At 35.9% G+C, this 19,369-nt stretch overlaps 1 protein-coding gene across 1 annotated transcript; it reads left to right on the top strand.

The window, feature by feature from the left end:
* Positions 1 to 3,370: 3,370 nt before the first annotated feature.
* Positions 3,371 to 18,576, top strand: LOC308635651 (aspartoacylase-like; the record flags this gene model as incomplete). Its single annotated transcript, XM_081270207.1, has 6 exons — positions 3,371 to 3,606; positions 6,786 to 6,981; positions 8,620 to 8,713; positions 12,108 to 12,215; positions 14,612 to 14,721; positions 18,379 to 18,576. 6 exons carry the CDS (start codon positions 3,371 to 3,373, stop codon positions 18,574 to 18,576), a joined length of 942 nt encoding a protein of 313 aa, XP_081126333.1.
* Between the last annotated feature and the right edge of the window lie 793 nt (positions 18,577 to 19,369).

Genomic DNA, 19,369 nt, shown 5'->3' with positions numbered 1-19,369 from the left:
TGGGTACTTATTATAGGCCAAGTGTAATAATTTTAGACCTGAGTTCAAATAGGATGCTATTTATTTATTTGTTTGTTTATTTACCATATCTTCTGCTATTCAAAGGCTGGGATAGGAAAAGGAAGAGGGAGAGAGAGCTGAGAAGAAGGTTGTTAATAAAAGTCTAAGACTATGGGACAATAAAATATATTTCTAGTTTCTTTGAAAATTAAATCAAATAAGAATGTTTGGAGATAAATTAGAGATAGATTGACACCAAACAATAGTAGGCCTTGAATGCCAGAGTAAAGAAAAGTAAAAGAAAAGTTTTTAAAATTTTTTTTAAAAATTTTTCATTCTAATTTGTTATACATGACAGCAGAATGCATTACAATTCATATTACACATATAGAACACAATTTTTCATAGTTGTGTTATATACAAGTTATATACACACCATTTATGTCTTTATACATGTACTTAGGGTAATAATATCCATCTTAAGGAATAAGTTTAGAAGGAAGAGGTTCATCTTTTTAATTTGGAAAGAAGAGTTCAAACAACAAAATGTCTGAAAAGACTTCTTATTCATCATAGTTACAATTAGACTTACCCAAAACATGAATATCAAGGAAGCTGCTTTTGACAGGATATATACATACATACATCCACACATGTATAAAACTTACTCCCTAAAAAAAATGATTTCTCATTAAAACAACAACATTAAGCCCAGGAGGAACAATATCTGCTATGTCTATAAGGAATTCAGACATGAGCAATATGGAAATTTTGCTAGCAATTTTGTGGTTTTTTTTTTTTTTTTTGTACCAGGGATTCAACTCAGGGACACTTGACCACTGAGCCACATCCCCAGCCCTCTCTTGTATCTTGTTTTGAGACAGGGTTTTACAGAGTAGCTTAGGGCCTCACTAAATTTTTGAGGCTGACTTTGAACTGGCAATTCTCCTGCCTCAGCCTCTAGAGCTGCTGAGATTATATACATCCATCACCATGCCCAGCTTTTGCTAGCAGTTTATAAACTTATCTATTCTATAGCTGTCTCATTCTGGTTATCATTCATTTATTTCTGCGTGAAAAGTTGATCAGAATGGGCCACAGAGCAAGGAAAACACTAAGACTGTGGAAACTTATTCAGGTGCTGGAAGTTATTAAACACCTGCTTTAAAATACTTTAAATATTCAACTTAATAGAGAGATAGTGAAAAGGTTTCATTTTATACCCTCAGTTCTCTAAGCTCTCAAAAAGAACTAATAAAACTGCAAAGTTTTTACAAGGATCCAAACTCAAGTGTGCTTTGGGAGACAGGGAGTTAAAAATGGTTTTGGAAGTTAAGTTTGTCTAAGAGTGTAAAAAGCCTCTGGTGCCCCAGTTCTAAGGAAATGCTCTCCTTTTTCTAATAAAGCTTTCCACAGAAGACAAACTGTACACAATTAACAACGTAAGTATAAGGAATAATTACTATAGTTCATTAACTTTCTGTTGCATATGGACATGTAACAGAAACTTTACCAATGTGAAGTGTGCTTCAAAATGCTGATCTGTTAAAATTCCATAAAATAAGCCTTAAAATTCAAGTCATTTGTGCCAGCTAAAGGAGCATTTCCAGAGAGACTAGGGCAGAGGACAGTACAAACTACAAATCAGCAAGGAAGAAAACAAAACATAGCAGTGTTAATAATTTACCATAGTTACTGCTCTTGAAACCAAAGTAGCATTACAGCTGTTATCTCTTTACATTTATGTGTGTTTAGTGTACACTCATATGTGCAGGAATCAAAGACTGTGGAGCTTTGTGTTAGAATAGTAATTTTGATTTGTAAATTTATATTGTTATTTTGCTTTATCTCTGAATTATGGTCTCTTAAAGGAAAAATTTGGGAGTTTGTTTATTAAATATCATGTTGGTTTATTAATCATCATTAAATATTAAATATTAAATAGCATTCATATTCATATTTCCATCATGTATTTTATTTGTGTGCTTGTTTGTTTCCTGAGCACACTGTAGTGGTTGTTTATGTGAATTCTGAAAGAGCAAAAGTAGAACTTCAGAGGGGACCAAAAATAACAAAGAGGCACCCTATTGCCCTGTGAAAAAACACTGGACTTAAATCAGAAACATGGGCCCCAGGCCTAGTTTTCTTTTATGTAGCTGTGGAAACTTATTCAGGTTGCTTAACCTCTCTTTGTTGTATCCCTGCAATAGGGATGTCAATACCTTCTCTGTCCTATCTTAAAAAGTGTAAAAACATCATAAATTTAAGTACTCTGCAATTGTAATGAATTATGCTTGTACTCCTATAAAACAGCCTGGTATTACTAATACATAGAATTTTAATACTTGAACATATTTGACTTTCTGGGTGATTGAGCATGAAATCAAATCAGATTTGGCTCAGCATCATTTCTCCAAAGGCATGTAATCATCTTGGTAGTCTGGGTAATTTCCTCTAATAAGACCCCCTTTCACACAATGCATTCCATTGTAGAGGATTTCTGTCAGTAAATGAGGCCATGTCTTTATAAATTCATATCATGTGTTAATATATATATAGTATGTCCCAAGACATTTTCGTGCATTAAAAGGATTTGAAAATTACTAACAGTTGTTTTTCCTTTGGTACTTTGGCAAGATTCCTAAGGAAATTGACAGAGAATAACCAATAACATCATGAGAAAGAAACTAAGGGATGTTTCAAAGTAACTTTTCAAGACCCAGTGATCACCAATTGGGTCCCTGTGTCTCTTACTGCATAAAAGCAAACCGAAAGAAGGTGCTGGCTCAAGAAGAGGCTCTGAGTATCTGCCTTTGACTGTTTCTAGATATGAGATTCAATGCCCTTAGTTCATGAAAAGTGCCTGGATTCACTTCAGAAATTTTTTTTTAATGCCAGTGGAAACAAATATCGAATGAGCCACTTAATTTTTTTTTATTTTAGAGGATTAGAGCTTTACAAACTATTTTTATTATTACAAATGATCATGAAAGCCCTGTTGGATGGCATTCTAGCTGAAGGGGAAACTGACTTTTTGTACTGGTAGGAGATGTCAATTTATTATTGTGCTTAGATCTATTTACCATCTGAGGGAGTTAGAAGTCAACAACTATATCTCTGGTTGATCTTTGCATATTTTAATCCAAATATGGTAAAGGACAGGGCTACAAAGGGGAGTGTTCATCTAATAAACAGGGTTTACAACTTGTAACAGAAGGTGTTTAAAGTCCTCCACTCAAGGGAACTCTGTACTTTGCACTTTGGTTAAATTCTCATTTGAATTTAAATTTCTAAACTTTTCTTAGGACCTTAAGCTTCCTTTGATCTCCTCTCTTCTGAATTGCAGAAATCAGATAAAACTACTGGTAAAATGACCTCTCCTCACATTACAGGAAAACCTATTAAAAAGATTGCTATCTTTGGAGGAACTCATGGGAACGAGCTAACGGGAGTATTTCTAGTTAAGCACTGGCTGGAGAATGACGCTGAGATTCAGAGATCAGGGCTGGAAGTAAAACCATTTATTACCAACCCAAGAGCAGTGAAGAAGTGTACCAGATATATCGACTGTGATCTGAATCGTGTTTGTGAACTTGAAAATCTTGGGTAAGTGTATGTTTTGTACAGAGTGCATACATGTATGTGTGAAATGTGGTATGTGTATGAGAGAACATGTATACATATGTGTGATGAATATTCATGTATATGTATAGTGTCTATAATGAGTAAGATTGCATTCATTTCTAATCATGCTGCATTGTGAATTATACGGTTGTGGAAACTGGGCATTCATATGCTCTTTTAAATACTTTTATTAAAGAACCACATTATTTGATTTTTCTTTTCAAATATATCCTCTGTAGACTATAAAAATATATAAGAAATGTTTTATTTTTAAATCATATCTTGAAAGACAGATTTAATAATCCTTTGCATAAGTTAGTATTTGACCACTATGTTTATATACACACTTGTTAGCTGTGTGGGAAATTCACTACATTTATTTTCAACTATGTTATAGTAGCACATAAAGTTCTAGTTAAGAAAAATATAATGTTCCAATTAGTGTTTGTTGAATGAAAGAGTGAATAAGTATCCATTTTCAGAAAACATGAGACCACCCTGTGGCCTGAGGAATAGATGTATTTACCTTCCAGGATGGATTAAATAATGAGAACCAAAGGCACTTACCCTGAACTTTCTGAATTTCAGTTGCAGCTGATACATTGAATACAATATATTTAATCCTAATATTCCAGATGGGTCCTGACTAATTATTTTTGCCTTTTTAAATGTTCTTATAGTTACCACTGTATATGCCTCTAAGTGTTTGCCTCTTCCATTTCTTTCTTTAATTTACCTAAAAATATTATTAAACAACTTTTCTCATTGTGCCAAGTACTGTGGGAGTACAACACTGTATATAAGATATCCCCCCCCAGGGAGTTGGTAGACTGCTAGCCAAGATATAAGATATGCACAGTAACAATCAACTGCAATACGTTTTGTACCTGTTTTCTGATACACTAATTTGATTTAGAGAAGTCTTTGGGTTTAGTGTCACTATGGAACAAAAGGTGAATACTACTTTTAGTACAAATATCCTTATTTATGGAAGAGATTACAAGGCAATTTTATTTAGTAGTCATCATTTTTGTATTGAATCACAATTTTACTGGCATAAATATTAATTTTTGAAATGCTTTACCTTTATGATTGAGGTGATATCAACACAAACATTAATCTAAAATGGCTATTATATATATTGTATTACTAGTAGTAATTTGTTGAAGAATAACTTTTTGTTAGCATATTAACTTCACATATAACTCTAAAATGAATTGGGGTGAGTTTTCTTATTATGGCCACCCAGTATAGTATCCCGTTCAGTGAGAGCAGCCTTTTAAATTAAATTCACATTCTGTTTTTTATTTATAACACTTTTTCAGAGGCCAAGCAGTTCTTCTCTTTTAGCATAGCTTTGAAAATTTATGAAATAGATAAACCAATTATCTTTTCCTAATCCCTCCATTTTTCCCCTACATTCCTCATCTCAGTAAGTACACTATCACCCACTATAGAAAATCCCCCATAGAAATCTCTGTCCTTCATCCCTCATGTCTAGTGGGTAAGTCCTCTCAAATATTCTTTGCAAGACCTTCACGAATCCAGTCATTCTTTCCCTTTTCACTACCTTTATTTCTCCTAAAGACAGTTACAATAGTCTTTTAACAGACTCTCTCTACCTGGAGACTTGTGCCAATCCTTTCTGCCATCCCTTATGGTAGTCATAGGGATCATCCTAACATGAAGATCTTAGGCCTCCCCTCTCAATTTTTTAAACATTCTCCTCTTCAGAATAGATGTAAGCTAGCTAGTATAGCTGATAGTGCCCTTGGGGGTCTTGCCTCTGTCTATTCTCTCAGTCTCATCCCTTGGAACTGTTCCAATGGTACCTGTACTCCAGACATGGGAACTCAAAATGTCCATTGTCTTTCAAAACTTCAAGCCTAAACTTTGAGTGGCTGTGTGGGCAGTGTGCCATTTACTCAAAGAGGGTAGAAAGATGTAAAAGCAAATAGGGTTGGGAGCAGCCTCATGGGCTTGTTTTATGAATTAACTTTTAAAACACATGTGTGTGTGCATGCATGTGTATAATATGTATATCTATAACACAAGTATAAATATGTATTTGTATAATACAAGCACATCTATCCTTTAGGAATTTTGTTTGGTTTTGTATAATAGACTCAAACATACTGGCTTAAGCAAATAAGGGTTTCTTATTCACAAATAATAAGTCCAGGGCTGGTGAGGTGGCTTCATGATATCATCAGGGCCACAGGTTGCTTCTCTCTTCCCCCGTGCTTGTCTTCACATGTACCTTTTTGTACTCATGGTTTTTGCTTCATAACTGAAAAATGGCTAATCCACCTTCTTGATTGCATTCCAGACAGGAGACACTCAGGTACAAACTGTAGGTCCCTTGAAGATACTAGTAAAAATAGCCAGGGATTAGAAAGAGATGGAATTACATGAAAATGTGGTTGAGTGATTTAATGAGAAAAAATAAATTTAAACCATTATCATGTACAGCAAGCAAAAATGTATCCTAACCATATCAAGAAGTGAGGAGGGGTTAGATTGAGACTCTATCTAAGAATATAATAACAGCTATTAACACTTGCCCCACAAAATACACACACACACACACACACACACACACACACACACGTATCTGTAAATTTTTGTATTTTTGGAGTATTTGCAGACTCTAATCTGTAAACCTTGTCCCTGGACCACTGATGACTGTTGGGCCTTAATTAAAAATACCTAATGATGATGTGAGCATCTAAGTTTGACTTTGTTTTGAGAACTTGAATTACCCAGAGTGAAGACTGGGAGGAATATGCATTTAATGATCTATCCCCATAATAAATAACAAGTGTACCATAACTACAAAAAAAACTATAAATAAGATTAATAGAAATTTTTTGTTCAAGGTGGAAGTCAAATGGTAAATTCTGTTTGAAAAGTCCTACCTGTGACTTGTTACATAAATGAAATGTATTATTTTTAAGACTATCAATGCAATATTAATTATGTGGAATCAAATGGAGTAAAAATATTTTTCATTTATAACAGTTTTAGATATTTTCACTACCCTCACAGATTTTGCATATTAAAGGTTTGGCAACTGGTTCTTTATGCATTGTGTTTTTATTGACTATTTATGTTATCTTAGCTACAAATGTTGTTAATGTTTTTCTTTCGGCTAATAATAGCAAAGAGATGTCAGAGGATTTGCCATATGAAGTGAAAAGGGCTCAAGAAATAAATCATTTATTTGGTCCAAAAAATAGTGAAGATTCCTATGACATCATTTTTGACCTTCACAACACAACTTCTAACATGGGGTGCACCCTTATTCTCGAAGATTCCAGGAATGACTTTTTAATTCAGATGTTTCATTATATTAAGGTAATGTCAATGTTATTAATTTATAAGTTTGCATAAGTCAATTATAGATGTGAAACAACCAGGGTCAGGAAAGAAGGTCCAAGAGAAATGGGATCTGTTCCACAGCCGGGCTGGGAGGTGGATGGGAAAGGCTGTACCCAGATACAGAGGTGGTGGTGACAGGCAGGAGAAAAGGAGAAACAAGTAAAATAACAAATACAAGGAATAAAATAATAAGACCTTGTGGATCCTTGTGCTTATGAAATTATAAATTTTATTCCAAAAGTCACAAATTCATAAGCTATTGAACAAAATATAGGTAAAATGAATATCAGAATTTTAAATGGCATGGTTGAAATATCAAAATTAAAGGGTTTTAGGAAGTTCAAAAATTGTCATTTCCAGCAGTGAAGACATTGTGTTCCTTTAGTCCTGCCCTTGTCACCATTTGATTGGGATTACCCAAAACACACTCAATCTTTTTTTCTTTTCTTTTTTTTTTTTTTTTTTTTTGGTGGAGGGGATTTCCAAGGATTGAACTCAGGGGCACTCGACCACTGAACCACAGCCCTATTTTGTATTTTATTTAGAGACAAGGTCTCACTGAGTGGCTTAGTGCCTAGCTTTTGCTTAGGCTGGCTTTGAACTCGCAATCCTCCTGCCTCAGCCTCCCAAGCCACTGGGATTACACACCCAATCTTTTGTCATATAGAAAATCATTTTAAGTCTCAGGAATCTGTAAGATTAAAAATTCAGCATTTTACTGCCTTTAACTAAAGAAAAAATGGTAGAAAACATCAAACAAGCAAAAATGCAAATAAAGGATTTTGTTTTTGATTTTATATAATAGATGTTCTCCCTTTCTGAGAGCTAAAATGTTTTAGAGGGAGAAGTTCAACCCAGGTAGCCAGAAGCCAGATTTAAATCTTGGCTTTCTCCTTCACTAACCTTGAGCAAGAAGTTCAACTCTCAAAACAGCTTTCTTCATTTTATAAAATTGGTATAACAATACTCACCCCATAAGGCTGCCAAAAGCTTTAAATGAGAAAAAAGTATTCAAGGCATTTAGACTGATGTCTACCCTGTGGTGAAGGTTAACTATTACTTTTGTTTCCCTTCATCTCTGGACAATAGTACTAGTGGTTCTGGATAGAGATCCTTATGTAGCTAAATGCTTTGGTTGCTACTCACAGAAGCCACAATTCCCAGTTATCAAAACCAAGAGACCTGACTCAAATTTCCATTCAAATAAGCAGAATGAAGAGAAATCATCTGACATTTGTAGGACTTGAATCCTAGGGGCAGAAACAGAGCTCTTTAAGAGACTAAATAAACTGAATAGTAAAGGTAACCCATGATGAAACAAAATAACCAAATCCATTCAGAAGGAAAATTTATTTTCTATTCTTTGGTCCTGGCTTTGGAGAATTGTTTAATGTACATTTTACCCAGAGGCTGCGTGTAATTCAATTTCATATGTAATTTATTTGTATGTTTTCAAAGCTATTACATTGAGTTTTAGAGTGTTCCATAAAGTTGTCTGACTAATTTGGTTGATGAAGCAAAGAATATGAAAGCATTACTGACTCCATAGCAGCAAAGAGAACAAAACATATGGTCCTTACATAATAAGAAAGATGTTTTAAAAATTCTTTTCAGACTTCTTTGGCTCCATTACCTTGCTACGTTTATCTCATTGAGCATCCTTCCCTGAAATACGCAACCGTTTCTTCCGTAGCCAAGTGTCCTGTTGGTAAGTCTGTTGGCATAGCTGAATAAAATATGTCCTACCTGTAACTCTAAGAAAAATTAAAGAATATTTATAACTATATTGAACATAATTAAGTCTTATAATTATCACAGAATAAGCAAATTAGCCCCAGGCAGACACTATACTTAGTTTTCTCAATATCCCTGAGCAGCTTTCTGGTTCTATTTATATTTTTACCTAGGTTTGGCCCTTCACATGAGTCTGACAGATTCTTCTCCTTCTCAAGACTTAAGTGAAATGTCACCTTCTATAGAACCTTCTGTTTAGCTTCACTCTACAGAATTAATCATCTAAAATTTGTACTTTCAACAGACATTTATTGTGTGTCTACTAGAGATCAGGACTGTGCTAGGTTCTGGGAAAATAGTGATGATATAGGCACACAGAATCCCTCAAAGAGCGTAGTATCTAATGAGAAGAGAACATTAACCAGTCATTACTGCACAGAGGGATACATGGCCATAGTAGGAGTAATTTATTCTCTTTCCTATGGGACCCACTAGCAAAATTAACTCTTTGCAAACTATACTATAATTAAAATATCTTTTACAACTTAAGATCTTTTTGTTAGATCTCATAGGCTTTAACCAAGAGTAAATTTAAGTCCAAGTTAGCAAATAATATAAGCAAATGAAATTATCCTGGTTGATACTTTTGGTTCATGATTAAGGAGAGAAATTTATTAATTATAATTGGAGAAAGCTAAATATTCAAATATAGGCATAGAGTTGTAATAAATGTAATAAACCAAAACCTTACTATATGAGATAGGGTTGGGTACAGAGCTCAGTGGTACAGTGTTTGCCTACCATGTATAAGATCCATGGTTACATCCCTGGCATTATAAAATAATAATAATAATAATAATAATAATAATAATAATAATAATAATAGAGGGGCTGGGGTTGTGGCTCAGTGGTAGAGTGCTTGCCTAGCACATGGGAGGCACTGGGTTCGATCCTCAGCATCACATAAAAATAAATAAGCAAAATAAAGGTATTGTGTCCATCTACAATTTAAAAAATATTAAAAAATAGAGATCATGGTTCTCTTTTTTTTTCTTTTATTTTTTATTTATTTTTTATTTTTTTTATTGGTTGTTCACAACATTACAAAGCTCTTGACATATCATATTTCATACATTAGAATCAAGTGGGTTATGAACTCCCATTTTTACCCCAAATACAGATTGCAGAATCACATCGGTTACACATCACATTTTTACATACTGCCATATTAGTGACTGTTGTATTCTGCTACCTTTCCTATCCTCTACTATCCCCCCTCCCCTCCCCTCCCATCTTCTCTCTCTACCCCATCTACTGTAATTCATTTCCCTCTATGTTTGTTATCCCATTCCCCTCATAACCTCTTATATGTAATTTTGTATAACAATGAGGGTCTCCCTCCATTTCCATGTGCTTTCCCTTTTTTTCTCCCTTTCCCTCCCACCTCATGTCTCTGTTTAATGTTAATCTTTTCTTCCTGCTCTTCCTCCCTGTTCTGTTCTTAGTTGTTCTCATTATATCAAAGAAGACATTTGGTATTTGTTTTTTAGGGATTGGCTAGCTTCACTAAGCATAATCTGCTCTAGTGCCATCCATTTCCCTGCAAATTCCGTGATTTTGTCATTTTTTAGTGCTGCGTAATACTCCATGGTGTATAAATGCCACATTTTTTTTTATCCATTCATCTATTGAAGGGCATCTGGGTTGATTCCACAGTCTAGCAATTGTGAATTGTGCTGCTATGAACATCGATGTGGCAGTATCCCTGTAGTGTGCTCTTTAAAGTCTTCAGGAAATAGTCCGAGTAGGGCAATAGCTGGGTCAAATGGTGGTTCCATTCCCAGCTTTCCCAGGAATCTCCATACTGCTTTCCAAATTGGCCGCACCCGTTTGCAGTCCCACCAGCAGTGTACAAGAGTACCCTTTTCCCTACATCCTCGCCAGCACTCATTGTTGTTTGACTTTATCATGGCTGCCAATCTTACTGATACCAAAAAAAGTATAAGACTTCCAAACTTTGAGAGACTAGCCTTAGAATATGATATTTATGGGCAATGCTGTTTTAACCAGAACAAATATCTGCTGATAAGTTTGGCCCTCACAAATAGAACCAAAGCTTTAAAACATTACAATATGAGGGAGTATTATTAAAAATATTAGCATGTTCTTATAAGGACCACCTTTGCATTTCATTGCCAAGGTGACTGAACTATAACATGATCAGGATAATTGGACTACTATGAATGCCTTAAACTATTTGATATTTACTCTAAAGCTGAAGAAAAATTCATTCACATTAAAAATTGGATACTCAACCAAAATTATGATTGTATTAGAAGAGAGGAAAATGGAATACATTTGGGGTAGGCAAACAACAGTGTCTTCTACAAAATGCACACAGACATATCTGTGAACACAATTTTCATTGATATGTACAAATCATTTATGCACAGAGGCATGCCTTGGCCACAGTTATGATATCATATACTTAAAAGAATGCCTGTACATATACACAAGAAAGTTACACAGTATACCATAATGAGCTTTTTGAATTGGAAAGTAATAGAAATGGGTGAAAATAGGATGGGTTAAAAGAATATATTTGAGTTGGATGGAAGAGAATGAATGTCGGTGATATACTTAGTAAACAGTTTGATAAATGGAGAAAATAATGACTGGAGGGATGACTCTGTGGGAGACTTGTGCAGGTGGAGGAGTATTTTGCAGGTGTAAGGATGGATGCTTGATAGCTACAGGAAACAGACCTGGAGTACAAGCATAGTTTTATTGAGGTTAGAGGAAATACAAATTTTTTCTATAGAAAATAAGAACCATTGCACTAGCTTGTCAGAATGGGTTAATATTAAGTATAAAAATGTCCTGAAGTCACATAGATTGCATGTTAACTTAAATTCATAGTTTATCTAGTAGATTTCTATGACCAACTAGATGTCTTTCCTCCTGTTAGAACTAAACATTAGGTCTGTGACAGTTTTTCTTTGTGGCCATCTATTATTTTGTCATATGCAGGTTTGTCTACCTCTTTTCTATGTTATGATATTTAAATATTTAAATCATATTGAAATAAATTTAAGAAAAAATAACCCTGAGTTCTAACTACTCAAACATAAGTCTGTGATTTTTTTCCATATTCTCTTCTAGCCTTTATTAACTTTACATTTATCACTATGCATATTTAAACATGTAAATATTCTGCTTTATTTTGTGCCTAACATTCTGTCTCAAATATTTTCGATAATGCTACTGGTCTAACTTTTAAATAAATTTTAATAATGGGGTTCTAGATATAATAAAATGCTTAATTTTACAATACATTCTAATATTACTATTTTCCTTTCTGTACCTAGGTATAGAAGTTGGTCCCCAACCCCAGGGTGTTCTGCGAGCTGATATTTTGGATCAAATGAGAAAAATGATTAAACATGCTCTTGATTTTATATATCAGTTCAATGAAGGTAAATAGTGGGTAAGGGTTGTTTTTTTAAATTGTGGGTATTTATATTTAGCTGTGTGTTAGTCAGGTTTCATTATTATGATCAAAATATCTGACAGTAACAACTTAGAGGAGGAAAATTTTATTTTGGATCACATTCTTAAAGTTTTAATCCATGGTTGGTTGGAGCAACTGCTCTGAGCCAAGATGAGGCAGACATCATGGCAGAAGGGCATGGTGGAGGGAAGCTGCTCAGAACATAGCAGCTGGGAAGCAGAGAGAAGGAAGGGGCCTCAGAGAAGATGAACCCTTCCAGGGCACACTTCCAGTGACCCAGTTCTTCCAGCTCCTCTCCACCGGTCTACAGTGAACACCTAGTCAGCCCATTCAAACTAGGATGAACTGATTAGATTGCAGCTCTCACAATCAAATCATTTCACTTTGAAATATTCCTGCATTAATACAGGAGCTTTTGGGGGATACCTCATATCCAAACCACAACAATACTATACATACATTACATAGTACACACACACACACACACACACACACACACACACCAGTGTACATTACTTAACTTGTGTGGGTATGTGTGTAAAACTTAACCATTAAACATTGAAGTAGTAATTGAAATTTAGGTTGAATTTGTTGTGCTCAGAATGTTAGGTGTTTTTTCAAATTTTCATTCCTCAATAACCAGAATAGACACATACAAGAAAAACAGTTGCTAAATAAAGAACCTAAATGAAATCCTATTTTCCTATTAAACTCCATTTTAAAAACCAAAGACAGAGTAGGAAATATAAATGTTCTATTAAAGTAGAAAAGACGTTCAACATCACGAGTAATCAGAGAAATGCAAATCAGAGTGAGAAATCACTTTTCCCATTAGATTGGAGAAAATAGAATGTGATGATATTAAGTGTTGGTATAGGAAAAGGAGATACTCTCATTCCCTGCTGACAAATATTTGAATTGGTTAAGATACTTTAAAGGGTAATTTTATAGTTATCTGCTATATCTACTTATTAAATTATGCAAATCTTATGTCCAGCTGTTCCACATTTCAAAGAAACACAAGCTCATGAATACCCAATAGCTTGTACTTAAGGGTGGTTATTATAGCTTTGTTTGCAATGGACATGACTCAAATGTGTATCAGTTGGTGAACAAATAATAATAACATGGAAGAATCTTCAAAACACATTATTGATTAAAAGAAAGAAAATTTAGACCAGAATATGATATACAAATTTACTTTAATAATAATCATTTGCTAGAATGCATATAAGTATAAAATTGTTGACAAAACATAACTATGGTGACATATTTACTGTGTAGTTCAGTGTCTGTGGGGAACATAATTCCTTAGCCTCAGATTGTGTAGCCCCCTGTGATCACAGGAACTTCTTCTGTGTTTGGCAATCCTTTGACTCAAAAATCATAAAAAGTGGGCTGGGGATGTGGCTCAAGCGGTAGCGCGCTCGCCTGGCGTGCGTGCGGCCCGGGTTCGATCCTCAGCACCACATACCAACAAAGATGTTGTGTCCGCCGGGAACTAAAAAATAAATATTAAAAAAAAAATTCTCTCTCTCTCTCTCTCTCTCTCTCTCTCTCTCTCTTTCTCTCTCTCCTCTCACTCTCTCTAAAAAAAAAAATCATAAAAAGTGAAAATGAGCTGTTCACCAACTTTGTATGAGGACAGGTTCTTTACTGTCTAATGGAAGTAAGGTCACAACATATTCAACAAGAAATTCTCAAATAGTAAGCGTGGAACTCTAATATGTTAAGAAATTATATCCCCAGGGAGAATGCCACAAACCTGAGTGGAAAACCGTTTACAAATCATGGTCCATAGATCCCTACCACAAGGCTGGGGAACATGAACTCAAGGACACTCTGCTCTCATTATTTTTGCATCCATCAGTCATCCCCATCTTGAATCTGGGCTACCCAGGTGGCTTGTTTTTGTGTCACAAAAGAGGCTTGAAAAGGATTTATGCATTTGGACATGCCCTCTAGTGGCTTTTGGGAACCCTGTGTGGCTATTGTGTGACACAGTCCGCACTAATCTGATTAAAGGTCATAGAATGGAAGACTCAGACACCCTAGCCACCAGTCATGCAGTTTGAGCCTTCAGCTCCTGACTTGCAGTCCTAAGCTCTTTTCTCCCACATTGGATTTTTTATGTTCTGTTTTTTACATCATCTCATCAGTGCATTGATAGGAATAATTACAGAACTTTTTGGCTTTATATTGTTATGAACATCTTTAACTAAACTTAATGTGTTCTCCTTGTAACTGTCTTCATTTTGTTGATGGTATTCTTCTTCCTGCCTTTCTTCCTTAAAGTATCAACTTCCCTGTTTTATAAGAAGATTTTTTTAGTTGCTATAATACATATTATTATTGTTGTAGGAAAAGAATTTCCTCCCTGTGCTATTGAGGTCTATAAAGTAGTGGAGAAGGTTGATTATCCCAGGAATGAAAGTGGAGAAATAACTGCTGTTATCCATCCTAATCTGCAGGTAACTAATCTGCTGTTTCTTTAAAATATTGAAAATATTTTAATAATGTTGTACCTTTGAATAGAAGTTCACAGTCCATGCAGAATTTTACATGCATTAGCTAATTTGATGTTCACAAAACCACTGCAGTGCAGAGAAGTGTATTAGCTTTCCATCACTAAAATGAAATGCCTGCGGCAATTAATTTATACATGGAAAGGTTTTATTTAGTCTCAGTCGAAGATTGATTGGGTAACTCTGTTGCTTTGGGCTTCTGGTCTGGGTACTGAATGGTAATAGTGGGAAGTGTGTGTTAGAGCAAACTGCTCACATCTGGGGTCAGGAATCAGAGAGCAGCTCAGAGGCTGGGTCCTACAGTCTCCTTCAAGAGCACACCCTTAATGACCTAAAGGCCTCCCACAAGGCCCCACCTCCTAAAGGTCTAGCACATCCTAGGAACCAAGCCTTTAACACCTCAACTATTGGGATACACTACCTATATTCAACCTATAGAAGGAAGCTATTCAGACCTTTACTGGATAAATACTAGTTGAGTATAACATTAGTGAGCACAGTTTATAGTCTCATGGAATTTATAGTCTAGATATAAAAACATTTAAACTATGGTCTAGAAATGATGATAACCAGATTCTGTAACAGAAGAAAGAGGTGGGAGAAGGGTGGTCAGACAAGGCTTCTTACAAGAGTGAAATTCCTCTCCAAGTGCAACGGTTAGGAACTGTTATATCTTTTGTCATAAAAGAAAATGGAGACAGAAATTGGAGCCATCCCATAGCCACAATTATCAATGAAAACCACAGAATCAATGTCCTTGCAGATGACCACATTACTTCCACCTCCCTGTGGTCACAACCAACTAAGTTAGAGCAAGACAGAACCTGTTTCTCTGAGGCACTGCTGCTGCCATCCCCTGACTCTCATCAGAACTGAGGTATCTGTCCACACCCCCTGCCTGGACTGATCCATGATGGCAGAATGAAGGAGGAAGAAGGGGGAGGCTCAGGAGGTTTAGTATGGAAAAGACAAAGAGAAAGATAGGGCAGAGCAACAATTCCAAAAAGTTAAGATGCCCATTCCCCACATGGAGTGTCCCACACATTCTCAGACCTGAGATGAGAGGTTACCTAGTGTGGGGCTTTCAGCCCTGACTGCAGGCTACCTAGAGAACTTTCTAAAAATGAAAATGCCAGCACTCCACTCTGAGATAAACTGATCTTACTGAATGGATGAAAACCACTGATCCAATTCAAATCCCCATTTAATGACCCTAATTGTCATCTGGACTTGTAACTTTATAAATCATCCTGCCCCAAATACAGACCAGGGAGTAATCCCTGCTTTGTGATTTAATGGGATCTTGGTAGAAACCAGGGAGAGAAAGGAAGAAAACCTTGTAGGTGACTAAAACACTCAGCACAGGAGACACGGGCCAAGATGATGATGGCACAACATTTAATACTCTTGAGTCCTGGGGGACTGAGAAGTGACATTGAGATCAGCAGCTAACAGCATTAGAGATAGGTCTCAGAAGTCTAGAAAAATAGTTTAGATTTGTATTTGATAGACAATAAGGAATGACTCGGTGTTCTACAAGGAGAGATCGATTGGTTAGTTATCTCAGTATATATTTTGAATGACTACTAAACCTGTTCTTGGCCCTGAGATTCAAGACGGGCAAAGTCCTCTTGAAAATTCCATATTAATTGAATAAGCAATACATAAACAGGTCATTTCAAACTGTAATAAGTATTATGAAAGAAATGAACAATGTAGCAGAGGACAACAAAGGGTTCCAATTAAATGGAGTAGTCTCTGAAATAGTGACATTGAAACAGGAACCTGGAAGATGAGAAGCCAGACAAGGAAAATAAGTGCAAAGGCCTTGGGGCTGGAGATAACTTGGAGGGTTTGATGAATAGCAGGAAGAGCACTGTCAGTAGAATGTAAGCTGAGCAGAGAGGATGTTGGCCCTGGAGCCAGAGACACTGGCAGGGACCAGCTACCTGACTAGATCTTAAGAGTGATGGTCCTTAATTGGGGTTACTTGTCAGAATTACCTAGGGGATTTTCTCCCCAAATGCTTGGAACCCATCACAAACTACTAAAGCAGTGCTTCTCAAACTCAGGCCACGTAAGAACCAGCTGAGGAGCCTTTCAAAAGTCCAGGTTCCCAGGTCCGAACCCTAGAGGTTCTGATTTAATTTACAAGGTGGACACAAGGAATCAAATGACTTCACCAGGTGATTCCATAGGACTCAGGTCTTGGGAGCACGGCACTACACGGGAACCTCTGCAGATGTGATCGACCAATGGGCGGGGAAGTTCTTTCAGTGATTCTGGGCATATCTCTGCCTGAAAAGCACTTGTTCAGAGCAGCATTCTCAACCAGGCCACCCGGTAAAAATCACCTGGGACTTACAGAAAGAAAGGAAGGAAAAGACAGGAAGAAAGGGAGGGAGGGAAAGAAAAGAGAAGAGTGAACTAGAAAAATGAGAAGCATGAGAGATTGGAGGAGATGGTGATAACATAGATGTTTTTATTACAAAGCTATAGGTTATATGACTATGCTATGTATATATCAAAATTTACAACTGCACACAAAATTAATGAATTTTACTATATATAGATTTTTAAAATAAAATTTTAATAAAAATGTATTTATTAAAAATAAAGCCACACTTTAGATTCTGATTTGATGTATCTGAGATGGGACCAGCCCTGTTCCCCATGTAAATATATATTAATATTCCAAGTGATTCTAATGTATAGCTAGAGTTGAGACAATTACTGAGATGCATGCAGTGCTTTGCGTACTTCAATATTCTACATGTAAACTCTAACAATTTGTTAACATGAAGATTTTGATTTAGTAAGTCTGCAGAGGGGAACAAAATTTTGCTTTTCTAACAAACTCCTGGGTGATGCCAGTGCTTCTAAAAAATATTAGAAATGCAGAATCTCAAGGCACCACCCTGTTCCTTAGCATCAAAATCTGCATTTTAGCAAAATCCTCAGATGATTTGTAAGTACATCCAGGTTGGAGAAGAACTGTTCTAGACTTTCTATGATCAGACAACATTGGAACATCCTTCGATTAAAGGGCCAAATCCCTGGGGCAGGACCTGTCAGATAACACAGTTGTTAACATAATGTGGGGACACACCTGGAGTATATACACTTCGTCTTAGACTTTTCCCCAAACCACTCACCAGTTCTCATCAGAATAAAGTCTCCCTGTGTGCAAATACATGTGACTCATTTTTATGTCCCCAAAAATAGAATGTCTTGCAAACAGAAGGCTCTGAATGAATATTTCCTGAACAGAATTTGACTTCAGATGGCATAAAGTAGAATATGCACTTAGGTGGATATGAAATTTATTTTTCCTCTTAATATTATAAACCTCTTTGGCCACATTCAAGGCAAACTTGGTGTCAGAGAAACTCTAATTACACATGTCAACTGTAAAAATTAACAGAGAAACTCTTAAAACTGCTGCCCCAAACAGTTACATGGTTCCAATGGAGTCAGGTCTCTCGCATGCCTCTCAGGACACCCTTCAAGGATCACTTTTTAAAGAACAGAATGGTATTTGTTAATCATCTAGAATCTGACATGAAAATTTTGTAATTTATTATTTTAACTGTCTTCCGAGAGGATCAAGACTGGAAACCGTTGCACCCTGGGGACCCCATGTTTGTGACTCTTGACGGAAAGACTATCCTGTTGGGCGGAGACTGTACCGTGTACCCTGTGTTTGTGAACGAGGCTGCTTATTACGAAAAGAAAGAAGCTTTCGCAAAGACAACAAAAGTCACTCTCAATGCAAAAAGTATACGCTCCTCTTTCCACTAGAAATCAGTGCTAGCTCACTTTTTGTGGGGCATCTTGAAAACAGACCAGTCTGTACGCTCCTCAAGAACAGAGTTGTGCCTTATTCAAGTTCATGTTCATAGCACCTGACCCAGTCCCTAAGCAGTATACATTCATACCAGTGTCTTAAAGAAAAGAATAAATTAATGAATGTCTTTTAAAGTTATATTTTATGTAGAAAGCTTCTTCAAAGAAGCATGCTTCCCATTTCTACATAGATTTTTTTATACATTTACACTTTGATAATTTATTATTCTTAAAAACAGCTTTCACTTTCAATGTATAAAAGATATAGCTACTATGTGCAAAGTTATTAACTTGAACCTGGCATGAAATGTATGTTTTCAAGTAATGTTTAAGTGCCGCTAAAAACTAATGGTGCAGACTATTTTTAAATTTTTTCATGATTGAGTTAATGACACCATATTAAGTATTCAGTCCATAAACTAGCAATAGTTGTGATATTCATAGTAGATTTTAGCTGCTCTTCTTCAGATGACATGTTGAAGAGAAATGAGAGCTGATTATAAAGGATATATAATACATCCAGAAACACTGATGTCTTACACTGGCCTTGAGAAGCTACCTGTTCTTCTCAGCATGGAAAATTAGGAAGAGGCAAATTCCTCTCATCTGCTACTCTTTTTGAATGAACACTCACTCTTACTCCTAGCCAAAGTGTGAGGAGATCTCTGGACTCAAGTAGCTGTCGGCTCAGGTGGTTAAGACCCATAACAGAGAACAGCAGACACCAATAGAAATGTGACCCTAATCC

The sequence above is a fragment of the Spermophilus citellus genome (genome assembly GCF_964194105.1).
Source record: "Spermophilus citellus genome assembly, chromosome: 17".
NCBI lineage: Eukaryota > Metazoa > Chordata > Mammalia > Rodentia > Sciuridae > Spermophilus > Spermophilus citellus.
The sequence above is the reverse complement of the archived record's forward strand: the minus strand, read 5'-3'. Positions and strand labels throughout refer to the sequence as shown.